The 21,455-nt window shown below is 39.9% G+C and overlaps 1 protein-coding gene across 1 annotated transcript in view; it reads left to right on the forward strand.

Annotated features, from left to right (window-relative positions):
• The window catches only part of LOC126424585 (pecanex-like protein 1), a 273,094-nt gene extending 255,484 nt beyond the window's left edge, over positions 1 to 17,610 (forward strand). Inside the window, exons 33-36 of the mRNA XM_050087327.1 lie at positions 2,432 to 2,817; positions 12,300 to 12,440; positions 14,257 to 14,400; positions 16,940 to 17,610. Of these exons, the coding sequence (XP_049943284.1) occupies positions 2,432 to 2,817; positions 12,300 to 12,440; positions 14,257 to 14,397 (668 nt within the window). The 3' untranslated portion in view covers positions 14,398 to 14,400; positions 16,940 to 17,610. The remainder of the gene's footprint in view (positions 1 to 2,431; positions 2,818 to 12,299; positions 12,441 to 14,256; positions 14,401 to 16,939) is intronic.
• The last annotated feature ends 3,845 nt before the right edge of the window (positions 17,611 to 21,455 follow it).

A 21,455-nucleotide genomic window follows, 5' to 3' on the forward strand; every position in this document is an offset into this window, starting at 1 on the left:
TGCATGCACGTCAGCTGGTACCACTTCGTCTATGAAGGTGACTGTGTTGTGCAGGTTGACGGCATTATTTATATAGGGCAATATTTTTTGAGGAGGTGAGTCTTGTGGGTCCTGTTACCTGTTCTGTCACCAGTAAATGTATGAGAGTCTTTTGTGTACCTTCATCCCAACCCTTCCGACACCGTGGGTGTGTGAGTAGGATCATTTTTATGCAAGATGGCGCTCCTCTGCACATTGCGTAGTCAGTGAATTGACTACTGCAGAGACGTTTTGGAAATGTTAGAATTATCAGCCATCGTTTCCCTACAGCCTGGCTGTCCAAATCACCTGATAGTAATCCACACTTCTTGCTGTGAGGAGGTTATCTGAAAGATGTTGTCATTTTGATTTTTAAGCAGGATGGGTTTTGGGCTCATGGCAATTAAAAATCAGTTTTTCCAATCTAATGTGGTACAACCTGTGTGCCTGTCGATGATTCAGTGACTCTGCTATTCGGTGAGAGGTTATCTTACTCTTAAATTATTTACAAAATTAAGATTATGTGTACATTGTCTTATTGCTCACTGATGTATTATTCTAATGTTTTGATCTCAAAAATTCATCTGTTTCATCAGGACTCATTTACAGTAGCAGATCCATGATATTTCTTTTGAATTGTTTGTCTTGTAGCTCCGTGGTACACAAAGTGCAGTGTACATTGAGGAATTTAGTGAATTCGTTAACAAAGTGCTTTTGTGGTGCAGTGGAATTATACCAGGTCTGGCTTAATGAAAGTTCAAGTAAAATAATTTATGTTTGTAGTCACTGTGACTCGTTTAGGTAAATTGTTTTATTTGAACTTTTATTGGCAAAACAGTTGCAGTTTCCTTAAGAAACATTCCAACATGGATGACATAAGGTCAGGTCTAGTTTGTACAAGGTATTGTACCTGTGACGCACGTCGTACTGTTGGTACTGATAGTAGTTCTCCTCAATTTATGTTGCACATTGCAAAATATATGTAATGTTGCACACTGCAAAATATATGTAATGATGAAAGAGTCGAAATCTTAAGTTTTTGTAGCCTAAGTCTGCAGTGTGCTCTGGATGCCAGGCTGCATATTAGTCTCACTGTCCTTTTTTTTGTAGTTTAAATACAGTGGTCGCCATCTTTTGGTCACCCCAGAGAATGGTAGTGTACGTTATATGACTATGCATGAGGTTTTTTTTCTAAATTAACGTCCAGTTGGTAGTAAGGAAAGAAGGAAAAAATGGATTGAAAATGTTTTATGCTATTGTACCCGTTTGTTGACATTACTTCTACACACTGTCTGCACCCAAATTTAAACTTTGCCATACTGTGACACCAGCATCTTTACCCCTTCATCAAATAATAGTGCCACTGGTTCTAGAGCTAGTTGTTGAAAGCATCTTTGAGCTCATCGTCTGTCTTGAAGTGCAGAGTAGCCACCCATTCCTTTATCCTGGGGGAAGGGACAAAAGATGCTTGTTGCCAAGTCGGACAGTAGGGAGGATGTTAGAAATTCGCCTAGCCAAAAAGCTTTAGTTTTTCTGTTATTCTGTTCACAGTTGAGTTTGCACATTGTCTTATAGGAGAATGGTTCCTTTGGTAAGTATGCCACACTGTTTTGTTTGATCTGTCCTTCAGAGTTAGTTTTGGGCTTATTTGTAGAATGAGTATACTGTTCAAAGATTTCAGAGCTCAAGAATTACACTCGTGTCCTGTCCGCAGTCACAATTCTGTTTAGAAATTACTCCCCCTCAAAACAGCAATGCTGATGGATGTGAAGGCCAAACCCTTCTTTCAGTGTTCAGCATTGAAACATTGTGGTACTGACTGTGTACAAAACTTAATCTTTGAAATCTGAGGTACATATTCAGAAAGTTCAAAAATTGTGAACTGATGTCTCACAATTATGTCAGCATATTGCACAAGCTCACCAGCCAGATCAGAATGTATTCCTCGATCTTTTTCGTAATGTACATCTCTGGGACCAGCTTCAAATTTTTTGCACCACTCTCTCGAAACACAATCACTTGTAACTCTGTCCCTGTACACGCGATACAACTGACAACAAATCTAGGTGGCACTGCCGCCTCCTGATCGCGTGAGGCAAACGACAGGACGCTCTTCGCAACTGGTGGGAGACGCAGTAACGACTTCCATTTCAGTCACTTGCTGCTTACACACTGACAATGTGACAGAGAGCTGAACTGTGCAGTTTGACCCTCAAAATGCCCTTTTTCAACCACGCAACCTCCACGAAGCTACAAATATTTGTTCATTTTTTTTAAAAAAGTGATTGTCTGTTAATTTATGACTAGCCCTCATATTGTTTTGTGAACGAGGCTGTTAATTTACGACTAGCCCTCATATTGTATTGTGAACGAACTTGCTCTAACCGGAATTGCTCGACAACATACTGTCCAGGGTACGGGGGCAGCGGTCACAACACGTCAGGCAGCCAATCTGCGGAGAGCTCGCAGCCCGGTGCGGGCGCCACAGTGCGCGGCGGCAGTATAAGTGGCGGCACCGGTGGGAGCCTGGGCAGGGGAAACCGCGGCTCCCTGGCATCGGCAGGCAAGCCGTCGTCGTCCACACTCGCGTCGCTTGCGGGCTTACTGGCCGCTGCGGAGGCGTCACAGGCGGCCAAGTCCGCTGCGGGTGCAGCTGCGATTTCTGCGGGAGGAGACCAGGCGCCGCAGCAGCAACAGCAGCTGGGGTCGCAAGTGAGCGTGGCCAGCGTAGCAGTGTCCACGGCCGCCACAGCCACCAATGACCCGGACGACAAGGAGCCCATCCTACAGAGGGTCAGAGTGAGTATAGCGAACAGACAACTATTTATTGCCTGTAAGAAAGTGTATTATGCTACTGGAAAGTGCTAGGTGGAATGTAAGTAATATAAGAAGTAAAAGGTAACATCCCATCAAACAGTTTAGGTATTGAATTGTTGATTGCCGCATAATCGTGACATTTGCTCGTTTGAGGAGAACGAATCCCTCAGAGCTGTAGAGGACACACACACACACACACACACACACACACACACACACACACACACACACACACACACCAATGAGGCAGGGTTATCAACACCAGTGAGTTTGTTCACTTGACGTGGAAGAGTGAGGAGTAGCTATGCCGTTAGTTCAAAAAGTTTTGAGACTGGATTAGTAGAGAGTAGACAAAAGTAAAGGTGGTTCGTTTAGCACTCCAGGCATTCTACATGGTCTCCACCCACTCAAGTGCAATGCGCAGAATGTTCATACAACTGTGTGAAATTCAGAAATGTTCAACTCACGTGTTTCATCAAAGTGCTGACCCATCATGTGAAGTCTGCAATTTGTCATTTAGTGATAGGTTTGTCCAGAAAAGAATCGTCCAGATTTTGCAGTTCAGTCAAGTCGCAGTGGGTAGCCGTAAGTCACCACCACCACCACCACCACCACCACCACCATCACCACCACCACCACCAGTCTTTCAGTTTTTTGGGTGGACTGTGATATTTAGTTCTGAGAAATGTGTGGAGGGGAAGGGTCCAGATAGCATGGTTTGTGAACCAACCATTGAATTCCAGCATTTTGCGCCTTGTATGGTGCTCCACAACTCTGGTCTTAACCACAGTTTGGCAGCTGTCATTCGTTCAGTGGGCAGCTGGTCAGTGGTGGCACACACCTATATGCTGTGTAGAAGTCACGGCAAATTTACTGTATGACTTCACTGCTTTCACTGGTAGCCCCACCTCTCGTATGATAGGATATGCCTGCCACGTGACTGGTGTAGGTTGTGATGGGTGGATTTATAGGACTGGTCTTGCATCTGGGTCTTCCACAACGATGTGACCCGCGTGGCAGATGGTCAGGAGTGGGTGTGGAAGCATAGTTTGGGGAAGGTTAAAAAGGAAGGGCAGGTCACTCAGACCCCAGGATGAGAGGGACCTGCCTGTAGTGACGTAATCCTTTGCACGTATTCTTCTCTGCTCTCATAGAAAGGAAATAATAGTTTCAAGTATTGTGTAGTTTTACTTTCAGGCATGTCTCGACCACAGTAATAAACATTTCCCCTCCTGAAGATACATTACAACAAGCACTTATATCTCATGATTTAACAGGAAACATTAATTTGAGTTCTGAAACATTAATTTGCCAGAACTCACATTGAATACTAACTGTGTGGGTTTTGTTTGGCCCAGTTACTAGTTTGCCTACATTTTCTAGTGCATAGCTACATAGCTATGTTGCGTCATGTGACGACATCAGTCATAGAGGTGCAGCCTCGCAGTCGTAGAGGTGCAGCCTCGATTGAAGAGCACAGTATTTCTGGGGAAGCTGGCTAGGGTATTCCAGGTGGTGATATTAACTGTTGAACTATGTGCTGAAGAGAATTTTCTTCGGTATTACGAGGATTGTAGAATCTACATTTGTATGGGCAGCTGAACAGATCTGAAATCTCTTATCAGCCAACAGTAACGAGATTGAAGATCATTGCAGAATTCGGTGGGACTAGTGGAAAGTGACAATGTAAACCTGCTATGAGTCAGGAGTCACTCAGGAACTACTGGTAATGAATGAGAGTGTAGTCTGGCCTGGGCGGGGCTGATGACTCCATTTGTGGGGCCAGAACTAATGCGATGGTAATAACTAAACCACATTGGTGGATCAAGAGGCGGCTCACAGAACATTGGACTAAAACCTAAAAACAAAAGCACGGCGAGATAATGGTGCTGAAGCTGTGTTTAAAGAGAACTTCTGTAATCCCTGGCTTGAACAGGAGACAGGTTAAACTTGTGGTCGGTCTAAAGACTGGCCACGGGAACTTCAAGAACCACCTGCACAGAATGGGAACTAAGAAAGAAGCCCCTAAGTGCAGACTATGTGGTTCAAGGGTAAAACTGCACCACATTTCACCTTCCACCAAATTTTGGTTAACAGTCAACCAGTAAATAAACATCTAAACCTTTTTAGGGATACCAGTTGACTGTTCCAGAATGACAGGGAGAGATTACGCACAATAAACTTAATTTCAGTTTGTGTAACAAGGGTCTAGGACCACTGTTGGTGTACCTCCCTGGTTAAGTCAAATAAAATAAAAATCAGTGGGTGAAACTATATCATTGCAAATTTGAAAGCAGTGAACTCTCCCTATGTTTGCAAAGCAGGAGGAAAAAGAAGTGTTAAAATAAATAAAACTGATTTATATAGATCTAAAAATAAAATTACACCATTTTACAAAAATACTTCTCACACCTGTTGAGGACTGTCTCACTTTCTTCTTCTTGTTTTCAGCAATCACAGGCTGCATGCTGCATCGACAGGCTGCTTCTATCTTCTTTAGTCTCTCGCTGTCTGTCCATCCTGTGGGAATTTCTTGTGCTGTGATGTCGTTCCCTGTGTCACCTTTCCATCATGTGTGAGGACGGCCCAATGGTCTCGTTGTTTGGAAAGTGCCCTCAAATGGCTTCTTAGGAATTCTGTTGGTTTCCATTCTAGCCTTTGCAGTCTCTTATTTTTTAATTTCTGGACAGTAGTGGGTTGCTTCATTAACTGATAAATTTCAGTGACCTTTTGAACTCTGCACATGTCATTCGCCAACATAGTTCCCCAGATTTTTCACATCACTTTTCTTTCAAAAACATTCAGTTTCTCTATTTTGTTCTTGGTAACTGTCCATCTTTCAGAACCATACAGTACTACTGGGCAGATAATGTTGTTACATATCTTCATCTTTGTGGTGGTTGAGTTGGTTGCTTAGAGCATACAGACATCTTGATTGTGAGGCTGTTCTCTCCTTTATATCCAATGTTACGATATCTTTACTACCAAAGTGTTACCCAAGGTATTTAAACTGATGAACTTTTTTGAATCTAGAATGTTGGTCAGTTTCAAAGTGTGGACTTGGGTTTATGACTTGACAATTTTCCATGTATCCTGTTTTCCCTTGGTTCATCAAAAGTCCCATTTTGCTGGCACTTTGCCTGAGAGATCTGTACATGTCCTTCAGCTCTTCTTCTCTTTCACTGAGTAAGACTATATCATCTGCATATGGCAGGAGTTTCACTTCACTGTGTTCGAATCGGAGACCATTGTATAGCTGTAAATTACGGTCTCGAACCACTTTCTCTGTCGCAAGGTTGAAAAGAACGCATTGAAAGAGCGTCTCCGTGTCATAAACCTGTTTTGATCAGGAAGTTGGGAGATATGGATCCTTTGAATTTCAATGCTGCCTGCGGAGCCATCTATGCACAGTTTATGATTTTACAGAGTGTTCTAAGTACTCCTAGTGTGTTGTAGAAGCTACTTCTGTGGATGCCATCATAGGCTCATTGAAAAGCAATGAACAGGCAGTGAATGTTTTTGTTGCATTCCCAATATTTCCCAAAGATCTGTCATAGAGTAAACAGATTGTCATTTGTGGAACGATTTGGTCAAAATCCAGTCTGGCATTCTTGAATAATGCATAGGCATAATTTTGTCGAGAATGAGCCAATTACATAACGTTGTCAGAACTTTGTATGTTATGTTCAGCAAACTGATTCCTCTGTAACTTCCACATTTCATTTTGTTTCCTTTCTCATGTATGGTGCAAATTATTGCAGCTTTCTAGTCTTTAGGTACTGTTTCAGTTTTCCGCATCATTGTGATAAGATTATAAATTTCTTTGTATATTTTGTTTCCACCCTCATTTGATATCTCTGCTGATATCTGATCCTTTCTTGCAGCCTTGTTGTTTTTCAGCTTTTAAATAGTGTGTACTACATTGTGTTCTGTAATGCTGTATTTGTCAGTATTACTGCTGTTACTCTTGATCATTGCGTAGTTGAAAGTTATGTGAGGGTGAGTCCAATTTAACATTTCTGAGAAATATTCTTTCCATTTTGCCAGAGTAGCTTCAAGCGTGTTCCGATTTTTTATCTTTTATGAATAGCTTTTCACTTCTATAGATTACAAGCCTCCAGTTAGGTATTTCCTTTTGTCTGCTCATAGAACTCTTGCTATATCTCTTCTCGCTGTGTTGAAGGTCTCTCTCCTGTCCTCTTCTCCTTATTATGCAGCTGCAGCATCCTGGCTTCTTTTTTCTATTCCACTACTCTCTGACACTTTTCGTTGAACCACTTCTGTTTCTTTTTCTTGTCCAATGTCTTTATCCTTTCCCAAGCCTTCCCAACACTATTTTCTTCCCCAACTTTGTGCAATACGGTAAACTGGTTATTAATTACAATCACATTATTTTCTTTAACAGATAATTCCTTTAGTCTTTCTATATTGAACTTTGGCATCTATTTTGGCTGTTGATTCCAAGTCCTCTTGATTTTCATCTTTCCTACCACTAGGAAATGATCTGAGCCACAATCTGCTCCTCTATAAGTTCTGATATCTCTTATGAATGAACTGAATTTTGGTGAGCCATAACACAGTCAATCTGATTTACAGTTTTCCATCTGGAGAGTGCCATGTAGCTTTGTGAATTTCTTTGTGAGGGTACATCATTTGTTTGACAATATGAAGTTGACCATTTTTAATCCATTTTTGTTTGTGGTGTAGCGGTTGCTATGTTTTCCTATTGTGTGTCTCGTGTACTTATAGCTTTTGCCTGATTGGGAATTTTAGTGTCATTAGCCTCCCCCCCATAAACCATGGACCTTGCCATTGGTGGGGAGGCTTGCGTGCCTCAGTGATACAGATGGCCGTACCGTAGGTGCAACCACAACGGAGGGGTATCTGTTGAGAGGCCAGACAAACATGTGGTTCCTGAAGAGGGGCAGCAGCCTTTTCAGTAGTTGCAGGGGCAACAGTCTGGATGATTGACTGATCTGGCCTTGTAACATTAGCCAAAACGGCCTTGCTGTGCTGGTACTGCGAACGGCTGAAAGCAAGAGGAAACTACAGCCGTAATTTTTCCCGAGGACATGCAGCTTTACTGTATGATTAAATGATGATGGCGTCCTCTTGGGTAAAATATTCCGGAGGTAAAATAGTCCCCCCTTCGGATCTCCGGGCGGGGACTACTCAAGAGGACGTCGTTATCAGGAGAAAGAAAACTGGCGTTCTACGGATCGGAGCGTGGAATGTCAGATCCCTTAATCGGGCAGGTAGGTTAGAAAATTTAAAAAGTTAGGTATAAAGAACACAGGTTAGGTAAAAATGGGGAAAACGTATATAATTCCACCTTTGCTGAACATCTATGGCTCTTACAGCACACGCCAAGTGAACTGGATGACGTAGAGCTGCTTCATGAAGCTGATAAAGGTGACAAACTAGACTTGCTCGAAGAATTAGAGATTTTCAAGCATCTGTCTCTAAAGGATGGTTTTGTTCTTAATGAACAGGTGCAGCTTCGAAACAAAAATTTTTTAGACAGTTTCAAACCCCTCATTGCCTTAATGTAATATAGTCTGGCTGACTAGGAGTTATTTTCTTGCTCGTTGATGCCGGTGAAATGCGCTTTTCCTGTCTTGTTGGGATCTACATATTGTGATGTTTGTTAGTTATGAATTTAAATGTGTATGTGTGGTTAAATGACTACTATGTTTTATTCATAATGACAAATGGTTTCGTTTTATTATAACATTTTGGTTGTTTCGCTAGTATGTATTTCACTGCCTACGTTACGCGAGACTCTCGCGCATTACAGTAGTGCCCTCTCTCGTTAGATGTTCCAAGCGCAAGCTTTATCCGTTTGACACTAGGACACAGGTAAATTTGGTTCTATATTTTATTTTACATAAATGTCTTTAATTGGCGTGATACGCTTTATTTATTAAGACAAAGTTTGAATTAACACAACCTTTAATAATTTTTGATGCGCTTATGTATGTATTTATGGATTGTAATATGCGCGAGTCTGGTACATGCAAGTGCCCTCTCTCGGCGAAACAATCTGCCTTAGTGCCTTCACACTCGTGTCTCAACAGTTCATAGGCGAAGTAACGGTGTTAAACTGTTCGCTTTGATCCTGTGCCCATTACACATGTTGTACAAATGGAGATGATATTTTAATTACTGACGACGCCTTTTGGCATAATTGTTTTATTATTCTCCAGTGCATGATGTAATTTTTAGTAAGTACTAAAGATTGTGTGCCTGTATTACTTTAGCAATTTCACCGTTATTTAAGCTTCTGTTTCTCACTTTCGTTGATATGGCTTTTCTGAAGAATGTGTCTTTCTGTTTAGGAAGTTTTACTTCTGATGAAGGTATATTTATATGTACCGAAACCTTGGTCAAGAATTTTAATAAAAAAATTCTATCCTGCAACTGTTTTTGGCTGCCATCCTTTATTGTGAAAAAGGGGAATGGATAGGTTAAAGTTAGATATAGTGGGAATTAGTGAAGTTCGGTGGCAGGAGGAACAAGACTTTTGGTCAGGTGATTATAGGGTTACAAATACAAAATCAAATAGGGGTAATGCAGGAGTAGGTGTAATAATGAATAAAAAAATAGGAGTGCGGGTTAGCTACTACAAACAGCATAGTGAACGCATTATTGTGGCCAAGATAGACCCAAAGCCCATGCCTACTACAGTAGTACAAGTTTATATGCCAACTAGCTCTGCAGATGATGAAGAAATTGATGAAATGTATGACGAGATAAAAGAAATTATTCAGGTAGTGAAGGGAGATGAAAATTTAATAGTCATGGGTGACTGGAATTCGTCAGTAGGAAAAGGGAGAGATAGAAACATAGTAGGTGAATATAGATTGGGGGGAAGAAATGAAAGAGGAAGCCGCCTTGTAGAATTTTGCACAGAGCATAACTTAATCATAGCTAACACTTGGTTCAAGAATCATAAAAGAAGGTTGTATACCTGGAAGAATCCTGGAGATACTAAAAGGTATCAGATAGATTATATAATGGTAAGACAGAGATTTAGGAACCAGGTTTTAAATTGTAAGACATTTCCAGGGGCAGATGTGGATCTGACCACAATCTATTGGTTATGAACTGCAGATTGAAACTGAAGAAACTGCAAAAAGGTGGGATTTAAGGAGATGGGACCTGGATAAACTGAAAGAACCAGAGGTTGTAGAGAGTTTCAGGGAGAGCATAAGGGAACAATTGACAGGAATGGGGGAAAGAAATACAATAGAAGAAGAATGGGTAGCTCTGAGGGATGAAGTAGTGAAGGCAGCAGAGGATCAAGTAGGTAAAAAGACGAGGGCTAATAGAAATCCTTGGGTAACAGAAGAAACATTGAATTTAATTGATGAAAGGAGAAAATATAAAAATGCAGTAAATGAAGCAGGCAAAAAGGAATACAAATGTCTCAAAAATGAGATCGACAGGAAGTGCAAAATGGCTAAGCAGGGATGGCTAGAGGACAAATGTAAGGATGTAGAGGCTTGTCTCACTAGGGGTAAGATAGATACTGCCTACAGGAAAATTAAAGAGACCTTTGGAGAGAAGAGAACCACTTGTATGACAATATTATGGAAATGGAAGAGGATGTAGATGAAGATGGAATGGGAGATAAGATACTGCGTGAAGAGTTTGACAGAGCACTGAAAGACCTGAGTTGAAACAAGGCCCCGGGAGTAGACAACATTCCATTAGAACTACTGATGGCCTTGGGAGAGCCAGTCATGACAAAACTCTACCATCTGGTGAGCAAGATGTATGAGACAGGCGAAATACCCACAGACTTCAAGAAGAATATAATAATTCCAATCCCAAAGAAAGCAGGTGTTGACAGATGTGAAAATTACCGAACTATCAGTTTAATAAGTCACTGCTGCAAAATACTAATGCGAATTCTTTACAGACGAATGAAAAAACTGGTAGAAGCGGACCTTGGGGAAGATCAGTTTGGATTCCGTAGAAATGTTGGAACACGTGAGGCAATACTAACCTTACGACTTATCTTAGAAGAAAGATTAAGAAAAGGCAAACCTACGTTTCTAGCATTTGTAGACTTAGAGAAAGGTTTTGACAACGTTAACTGGAATACTCTCTTTCAAATTCTGAAGGTGGCAGGGGTAAAATACAGGGAGCGAAAGGCTATTTACAATTTGTACAGAAACCAGATGGCAGTTATAAGAGTCAAGGGGCATGAAAGGGAAGCAGTGGTTGGGAAGGGAGTGAGACAGGGTTGTAGCCTGTCCCCGATGTTATTCAATCTGTATATTGAGCAAGCAGTAAAGGAAACAAAAGAAAAATTCGGAGTAGGTATTAAAATTCATGGAGAAGAAATAAAAACTTTGAGGTTCGCCGATGACATTGTAATTCTATCAGAGACAGCAAAGGACTTGGAAGAGCAGTTGAACGGAATGGACAGTGTCTTGAAAGGAGGTTATAAGATGAACATCAACAAAAGCAAAACGAGGATAATGGAATGTAGTCAAATTAAGTCGGGTGATGCTGAGGGGATTAGATTAGGAAATGAGACACTTAAAGTAGTAAAGGAGTTTTGCTATTGAGGGAGTAAAATAACTGATGATGGTCGAAGTAGAGAGGATATAAAATGTAGACTGGCAATGGCAAGGAAATCGTTTCTGAAGAAGAGAAATTTGTTAACATCGAGTATAGATTTAAGTGTCAGGAAGTCGTTTCTGAAAGTATTTGTATGGAGTGCAGCCATGTATGGAAGTGAAACATGGACGATAACCAGTTTGGACAAGAAGAGAATAGAAGCTTTCGAAATGTGGTGTTACAGAAGAATGCTGAAGATAAGGTGGGTAGTTCACGCAACTAATGAGGAGGTATTGAATAGGATTGGGGAGAAGAGAAGTTTGTGGCACAACTTTGACTAGAAGAAGGGATCGGTTGGTAGGACATGTTTTGAGGCGTCAAGGGATCACAAATTTAGCATTGGAGCTCAGCGTGGAGGGTAAAAATCGTAGAGGGAGACCAAGAGATCAATACACTAAGCAGATTCAGAAGGATGTAGGTTGCAGTAGGTACTGGGAGATGAAGAAGCTTGCACAGGATAGAGTAGCATGGAGAGCTGCATCAAACCAGTCTCAGGAGTGAAGACCACAACAACAACAACAACAGTGTCATTAGCTGAAAAATTATGGTTGAATGTGGAGGTTCTACCTTACTTATACCTGTCAAAATAAACGAAAGTGAAAGAAGGAGTTAGGTTTAACATCTTGTCAGTTTTGAGGGCATTAGAGAAATCCTAACAGACTGCCTCATTGTCAGGTGAAATGTAGTAATCTGTAACTTTACAGGCTGTCCCATGTGTATGAAATTTTGAATGTATTTTTCTCTGTCAAGTATTTGATGTTTTAATTATAGAAGATGTGCATACAGTTAACTTTGATTCATCCACTGGTGATTTCTTTTTTTTTTTTCATCAGATACAAGATCCAAATCAAGTGTACGATGCCATAAATTTGGGAAGGCGTATTGATGTCGTGTGGCCAGACGAGCACATGCAGGCAAGAGGTGGTCGATCGAGTTGGAGGGACTGGCTGCCAGAAAGGGGTATGGAAGGCCAGGTGAGCTATTGCTGGAATGCCAGCTTGATACATATTGTACAGAAATCACGGATTTCATTCATTCAGTATTTATTAGACTTTATTTGAAGCTGTCTTTTAGGGTTAACTTTCTTCATGTCTAGAACAGTATGTTCAACTCGTGCAGAACCAATAATACAGCTCTGGTGCCAAACCGACAATACAGCATTACACACCAACAATCGAGATGAAGCTGTTAAATTATCAAAATTTAAATATATAAATATTTATGTGAAAATCTTGTATGTTTTGTGCCCTGCAACTTGTATGTGTTCAGTAGAGGGCATTTTGTTGTACATCATGAGCCGCACTCCGGAAGTACCCTCTGCTTTCCTTATCTACATAAATGATTTAGGAGACAATCTGAGCAGCCATCTTAGATTGTTTGCAGATGATGCTGTCATTTATTGGCTAGAAAAGTCATCAGAAGATCAAAACAAATTGCAAAAAGTTTTAGAAAAGATATCTATATGGTGCAAAAATTGGCAATTGATGCTAAATGACAAAAAGTGTGAGGCCATCCATGTGAGTGCTAAAAGGAATCAGTTAAACTTTGGTTACATGATAAATCAATCAGATCTAAAGGCTGTAAATTCAACTAAGTACCTAAAAATTACAAATATGAACAACTTAAATTGGAAAGAACACACAGAAAATGTTGTGGGGAAGGCAAACCAAAGACTGTATTTTATTGGCAGCACACTTAAAAAATGTAACAGATATACAAAAGAGACTGCCTGCACTATGCTTGTCCGTCCCCTTTTGGAGTACTGCTGCACAGTATGGTAACCTTACCAGATAGGATTAATGGAGGACTCTGAAAAAGTTCAAGGAAGAGCAGCATGTTGTGTGTTATCACAAAATAGGGGAGAGAGTGTCACTCACATGATACAAGATTTGTGGTGGACTTCATTAAAAGAAAGGCATATTTCATTGTGGTGGATCTTCTCATGTAATTTTAATCACCAACTTTCTCCTCTGAAGGCAAAAATATTTTGTTGACACCGACCAATGTGTGGAGAAATGATCATCATAATAAAATAAGGGAAATCAGAGCCTGATTGGAAAGATATAGGTGTGCGTTTTTTCCACACTCTATTGGAGATTGAAATAATAGAGAATTATTGTAAAGGTGTTTCGATGAACCCTCTGCCAGGCACTTAAGTGTGATTTGCAGAGTATCCATGTAGATGTAGATAATTTTTTTCCTTATGTTAAAGTCAACTTATAATGTTCACATTATTAGAAGTTATTTGTAGATGCTACATAACAAATGTGAAATCAGTTGTCTACTATGTAAGACAAGATGTGATAAGCAATGTGGAACATTATGTATGTTTGTATGTATGGGTATCATAAACTTCAGTCTCTCCCTCCCCCCCTCTTCCTCTCCCTTCCCTGTATCAATCTAATATCCCCACCCCAGCTCTCTCTCTCTCTCTTTCTCTCTCTCTCTCTCTCTCTCTCTCTCTCTCTCTCTCTCTCTCTCTCTCTCTCTCCTCTGTAGTTTATTAATCTCTAGCACATCAGCTAGATCTGGAGGGCTTACATGTTCCAGCAATTAAAGTTGGCCACAGATCTGCTGCCAAGTGTCTTAAACAAGTGACCTCAGAGATTACAATTGTGTATCCCTTCCCCTTTTCCACTTTCTTTTTCGTCCCTTCCCTGTATCCAGCTGATATCCTCTCTCTCTCTTTCTCCCTCTCCCTCTCCCTCTCCCTCTCCCTCTCCCTCTCCGTGTGTATATTTTACTCACAAAGGAAAAAAGTAACACAAATTTCATTTACTTGTTTCACAGGTTGTACATAGATGGGTGCCTTCACATCGTGACCCCAACCGTCGTTCACATGTGGACCGTACAATTCTCCTAGTGAAAATTGATGACAAGTATGTTCCAATTGCAGAGAGTGGAACACAGGACCTAGGAGCAGAGGTTTAGCAGGTAAATTAGTTGTTTGTGCATTGTCATTTTGACAACAGAGTTTCTCAGATGATGTCTCTTCTTTCTAAACGTACTACAGAGCAGATGACACCTCTGCACAATGTCAGAAATTGTCTGGATGCGCTAGTGGTGCTAAGAAAACATGATTATTCAGTGAATCATTTATTTTGACAAATTTTACAAAGGGTGGTACACTGTTGGCTGTAGTAGCCTCCTGCCCCGGTCACGTACAGACTCTTCGGTGTCGAACGTTGCACCAGTCCTTGCGCCTGCATCCTAGTGAGACGCCATTCCTCTTGCATTGATACGGATGCTTAGTCCAGCTTGGTACAGCACGGATGACTGCTACTGGCAGAGGAAGTGTACTCGATCCCACTCTGTGCCTCTTCTTCCCCAGACCACCCCATCTGCGGTGTGGTGTTGAACTCAGTACTGCCTGCCTGGTAGGCCCCGCACCTGCAGGCACTTAGGTGTGCTGGAAGGTGGTCTGCCAGGAACTCTGGTCATCATCTTCCATCCCACTCTCGGAGAGCACAGAACCTGTTACTGCACTGCTGCTGTCCCATCACTAGTGGTTGGTGTGACACAGCATGAAGTTTATCAGTGGAGTTCAGCTCTTCCGCACTCCACGGCTCACTGGCACTGTGCTGGCTGAGCTGAGACAAGACTTACTAAAACAGCATTGTCATGGAACGGAATATCAACGAGGACTCCACCGTTCCCATTGACCTGAACCATTCTCTACTTGGAGCTGGGGCTCTGGTGTTTAAAGAGCTCTCCACAGTTCTGTGACATTTGTTTTACTAGCGATGACCGCATGTGGCCTCGTTATTCTGTTACCCTTGCTTTTGCGTGAACGAGTGTGCATGTTATTTTGCTTAGTTGCTGTCCTTTTCTGTTTTCCCACTGCATGTGTTCTCTCTCACTCAGCCACTGCAAGGTTGCAGACAATGCTGCCCGCCTGTCTTGTATCAGTGTGCTTCCTCGTCCACCGCTAATCGTGGCATAACCAGCCCGTCTTACATCAAGGTGGTTGAACTCTGGTAAAAATTTTATAACTTGGAACCCGTATTACTCTGTGCTGGAACAGTACTACTGATAAAGCTATGTTTCACATATGTCTGTATGTGCACCAAATTTTAAACTAGTTTATCTTAGGCCCCTTCCCCATTATTGTTTCTGTTAAAAATCAGCAGCACTTTCTCACCAATGATCAAAGTACTTCTCTGATTTAAGGTGTGTCTTGGCTTTATCTTTCTTTTACAATCTAATTTTATAATTACAAAAACTACTGAACACTGGTTTCAAATCTTAAGCATATAAGCCCCGATAATGATGTTGCTGAGTTCTTTCGTGGGGAGCCGTGTGGCCCTAACTTGACAAGCCTACAGACTCAACTGATACAGTACTTAGAGTAGAAGTAGAACTAAAAATAACTATTAGCATTTCACTGGAAGGCTCAAAATTATTTGACCAGTTTTGTTTTCTGGATGCTATAGTGCAGACACTATAACATGAAAACTGGCCACAACTGGAAACAAATGAGAACTTTCACCACTCAACAGGCCAGAAGAAGTGTGGGGGAACAAACGCCACTTCCCCCTCACAGGGCTAACAGCATATACCTTTGTTCTGTCCTTCCGTGAAAACGGAGCTGACACACAGATTACCGATCTCTTGTGACATGATGGGGCATGTTCTTGCATGGTGTGCTGGAACAAGATTAGTGTTCACTTATTTCACAAAGCAGAGCAGAACACACAAAGCATTTAGTAACTTCTGTTGCACAGTTGCATGCTGAGATTGACATTTTTACAAATGAGGCAGTTCGTACCTGACCTCTACAAGTATCCTGCGTTATGCGAGCATAGCTAACCCCCCCCCCCCCTACCGCCCACTCCCACTTACACACACAAAAAAATAAATAAAGAAATAAATCAAAAATTCTGAAACTGACGAATTGAAGTGTCCACATAAGTAACAACGGGAGGTACCAGACATAAAAAATGCTCGGTCACACAGCCAAGTCCTACATTGCCAGCTATGGTATGTGTCATTTGACTGCACACAACTGTCCTGGCACCATACCATGACTTACGAATCCAAGGTTACATCACTGCATTCATGCCTAGTGCACTCTTCATTTTGCAAATGTGTTCTTATGCACATGCTTTTTCCAAATTAGGCTTCACCAGGTGTAGGGTATACCAGTCACTGAAAAGTGGAGGAAATAATGCTGTTTCAAACTATTTCAGATAAAATAGTTCATCTGGATAGAATTCGCCATGAAATAGCATTTAGTAGGTAATGTAACTTTTTACATTTTGAGGCGTAATTTGCATCTGTATTCACATTTATCACAGGTGCTAATTTTTTAAGTCTTTAGTAATATTTGAAACTGCATTCACTATAAATAAAAATCAAGTAAATTTTGACAGCTGTAAGCAGAAATGGACTATGTTAAACAGTTTATGTTATTGTTATATTTGGATTTCTATTTGTTGACTGTAATATTTACAGTGATCCTTCTTTGTTTCAGGTTTGACCAGTTGTCACAGTTACAGAGTGTCAGCTGTACCGTTTCAAAATTTAACGTTTCTGCTGTAAGCGTACCTGTTCTGTACACGCACCAACAGCTGCGTGTGCACTCGACAGAATGTTGTCACGGATTGGCAAACCCGTCTTGCTTTTAACAACTATATAAAATTTATTTTTTTACTGTGTAAATGAAAAACTTCCTGGGATTATGTAATAGGTTAATGTTTTCTATTGGTCTTCGTACAGTCTCTCTCGTAGTCAGATAATGGATTTAAGACTGACATAGTTTAATTGAGATTACAGGTATTATTATAGTTTCTTTATCTGCCAATGTTTGAAAGCATTTCTGCAGGGAGCGTGTCGTGTAATCACTGGAACCGCAGTTATGCTTTGCAAAAACTTCAACACTAAGTGGTGGAGAGGCAGTTGTGAGTGCAAGAAAATAAAGAGAAGCTCTGCTGTTTAGTGAATATAGCGTGTTTCATATTTCTTGTGCTTCTGGACCTCGGGAGTGGATAGAAATTTATTTTTGGTTGTGTTTCAATGCAGATGTTTTAGTATGTTAGCAGAGGAGATCTTTATGTGCAAGAATATATTATTTTTTGATAATGAATTGTGTGACACCTGGCCAATTCCGCATCTCACTCTTAACGCCAGATCCGCTTCCCTTACTCCATCCAAAACTATCACTATCATTATACCCTCCCCCCCTCCCCTCCTCTCTCTCTCTCTCTCTCTCTCTCTCTCTCTCTCTCTCTCTCTCTTTCTCTCTCACTCACTCACTCACTTACACCCCCACCCACCACCCTCACCCCCACTCCCCTCTGCCCCCTGGGATAAACTTTGTAGTCCATTGTATTCATTCTTACTGGATTCTCTTTTGCCAGAAGAGAGATACAATTGGAAATGGTATTGATAATTAATGATAAGAAGCAGTTACATGTGTCCTACTGTGTTACTGCTTGTAATACAAAAATATTTGCCTTTCATTTGCCGTTGATATTGACAAACTAGAGAAAATAAGTCCGGGAGTGTATGATGGCATTGTATAATTTGTTGTTACATAAGTGACCAAAAGTTAAATGGGTAATTATGTGTAGGCAGTTAAACGTTCATCTGTATATATTGTAAAATAAGGACTTGAGGTTATAGAGCACTGATTATGGATCTCAGTAATCACTTTTGGCCTAAACCATTGCATGACATTCATCTCAGAGTGTTCCAAACTGTTGTGATGGCCATTCTGAATTTTCTCCTTGTCATCCCCACTTCCAGTATCAGATAAGCCAAGACTCCTGCAACATTGATATTTTTCATTTGGACAAGCCCAAAATATATTTGTTGGTTTTTCAGAAGCATATTTTTATATTTCTCTGTACCATTGTAGGTTGTTAAATAATATTACAATTAATAATATATTATGCTTAGGACAACAAATTGATGACCTTCCTTCAAGTTGATGCAGATCTTTTATTGGTACATTTAGTGTTGCTGTGTGTCACTAAAATGTGCTTTGCTATAGGAAAAAGAAATACAAATGTTTTGCATTTTATTGTAAGTTTTTGGATCATCTTGTCTTCCTCAGTTTCTAAAGCAAATGCCTTTAAAATTTTCACAATTTTTTATACTGAATATTCCATATATTGCATTTACCTCGGTTTATAGCCACAGTGCCTCTGATGGTGAATGGAGCTGTGTAAATATTGTGTAAACAGAAACAATGACTTTTTTGCTTTGTTTGTAACTGTACAACTGGTGTGAAACTCAGCATCCCAAATGGCTGCTGGGGATTTCATCAGGGCCAAAGTTTCAAGTATCAGGAAAATGGGGGTTGATCAGTAACAACTGTTCCATGATGTGATGTGCCATTTTCAATGGAGTGACTATTGATTATATTTATAAATACTTTGTACTGTTTAGTGATGGTTGCTTGAATGTGACACAGTGTGGCAAAAATGATTTCACTGTGTTTGTTTCAAATAAAGTCCTTGTTTTCCTTTTTTGCAATAAATTGGTGACAGTTGTTTGGAGAGAATAATTTACAGGGTTAGAAATTGCTGTATAAACAATCACTGTTATTGCACAGAGTGAAGACAACCTCATTGAACTAAACACATTACTGTCCACATTTTCACCTCTGTTTTGTGGGCCACTGCAATATTAATGCGTTGAGTTTTGTACGCATCTGAATTTATTTATTTACACCAGTTGCAAAGCACTCCTTTTTTCTGTTGGGCACAATATGTTACCTAGTTTAAATGGGAGAAATCTAAAAATTCAGCCATTAATTTCAGTTATCTGTTAATTGTAAATGATGTGTGGTGTCCACTTTCTTTTCAAGTTAATTCTTTGTGTCATTATTGTATTTCCTATACCTAAGATGTGTGGTAGATACAGATATTTTGTAAGTGCTTCATCATAATATTTTGCTCAAGTTCTTTTTTTGTTGAACTGCAGTGGAAATCTTACCTAAGAGATCATCTAACAACCCATTCCTGTAGATGTATAATGTTATTTTTTGATGCCAGTTTTTTTCAGTTACAAAAGGTTAATAGCAGATATGTCATCTAAAATATAATCAAATTTAAAATAAATCAGCAAACCCGTTGTTGAAGGGGGGGTAAGAATCCATCTTACCGTGGGATAGTTTGGAATAGTTTTCAACTTCCTGAAGGGAATTTCTGCTGCAGTTCGGTAGGTAGCAATCTTAAACACATAGATGGATTTACAGCAGTGCAAGTAAAATTTCTCTTTGAGGAAATACTAAGACTTTTGTATTCAGTGTGTCTGCACTTGTCACTGCTGAAGATCTTTCAAGGGGCTCCATAAAAGAATTACCAAGCTCTCTTGGCAGTTGTCAGTTGATGTTATACTAAACCCATTGTTACTGTCCTGTTTGCATGAGTGGGCTTTGGATTGAGCTGTTACTGTGATATGCCTCAACCCTAGAATTTATTGCTTTTGTTATTAGAAAAATTATTTGAAACTAGATTGCCAGCCAGGGTGGCCGAGAGGTTCTAGGCGCTACAGTCTGGAACCGTGTGACTGCTACAGTCGTAGGTTCGAATCCTGCCTGGGGCATGGATGTGTGTGATGTCCTTAGGTTAGTTAGGTTTAAGTAGTTCTAAGTTCTAGGGGACTGAAGACCTCAGAAGTTAAGTCCCATAGTGCTCAGAGCCATTTGAAACTTAATTAGACTAGTATGACAGCTCTTTTTTTTTTTTTTTTTTTTTTTTTTTTTACAGACACTCCGAAAATATGACACCAAATATAGTGTTTCAGCTTTATCAGCATTTCTGCTGAGACTTATTGCACAATATTTTATTGACGTTATAAACAAAGGAAAGATGGCTGAGGAACTTTTGTGAAATACTTTTAATAATGATCCTCTTATCATGTGGAATGATATAATGTATGTTATTTTTAATTTTTTTGTATATGAATGGTTGTGTATCCATTTCCTTGTGTGATAAGGATAACAATTTGTGTATGCCATTTTATTTTACTTTAAAGTGTGTGTGTGTGTGTGTGTGTGTGTGTGTGTGTGTGTGTGTGTGTGTGTGAGAGAGAGAGAGAGAGAGAGAGAGAAAGAGAGATTAAAGGTCTTTTTTTAACTTATTTATTGAAGTGGGTGCTGTGTATTATATACACACATTATGAACGGAGATGTGTTTTAGGAGAAACATAGTGTATATGAATGAAAGTGTATGTAACTAGTTTTTTATACTTGATACAGTAATAATTTGTATATGGAGAACAATTTTTCACAGGATGCCTTAACTGTCAGACTGAATACTAAATATTAAATGACTTAAAAAAGATTCCTTTTTATACCATTGCATATTAGACAGTTGAATAGTATACGTGAAAGAATACATTTAAAAGTTGTATAGTATTTTGAACTGTTATTTATGGCTGTGTAAAAACAAAGTCTCCAAGAGGAGCTGTATAAAGATCTTGGCGATTGTATTGTCCAGCTTTTCATAAACTGCATATGTTCGATGTTGTCACATAAACAAAATAATAATGCCTTGTGTGAGAATATGTACAGAATGGAATTGCTTTTCAATTTGTATATAACAATAATACTAATTACACTACATGGAAATTCCTGTATTCTATGCTGTTAACAGTTCCCTTCTTGTGTCACACCAACAGAAAAATTCAAACACTTCTGCAGTCTTGTACTGTCATTATGTCACTGCATTTGGCCATGTAATTTTTTTAGGTCTTTTCAAAAAGGACCTTTTCCAGGAAATTTGATGGCAGTTGAATAGTAATCAAGACTACAAAATTTATGATTACACGTTACTGTTCCTTATATTCATATTTTCTGTGAAATATCTACCTCATGCATTGATTATTTTCACTGCTTAAGTGACTTCTTTCAAATCATAATTGAAATAAAGATAGTGTGTGGAAAATTTTATTTTAGCATAACATTGCCTTTTTAATAACACTTGTAGCTTCCAGAGGGATTGTGGGTGTATTGTTTCAAGGTTTATTTGATAGTTTGA

Source organism: Schistocerca serialis, chromosome 10, assembly GCF_023864345.2.
Source record: "Schistocerca serialis cubense isolate TAMUIC-IGC-003099 chromosome 10, iqSchSeri2.2, whole genome shotgun sequence".
Lineage (NCBI taxonomy): Eukaryota > Metazoa > Arthropoda > Insecta > Orthoptera > Acrididae > Schistocerca > Schistocerca serialis.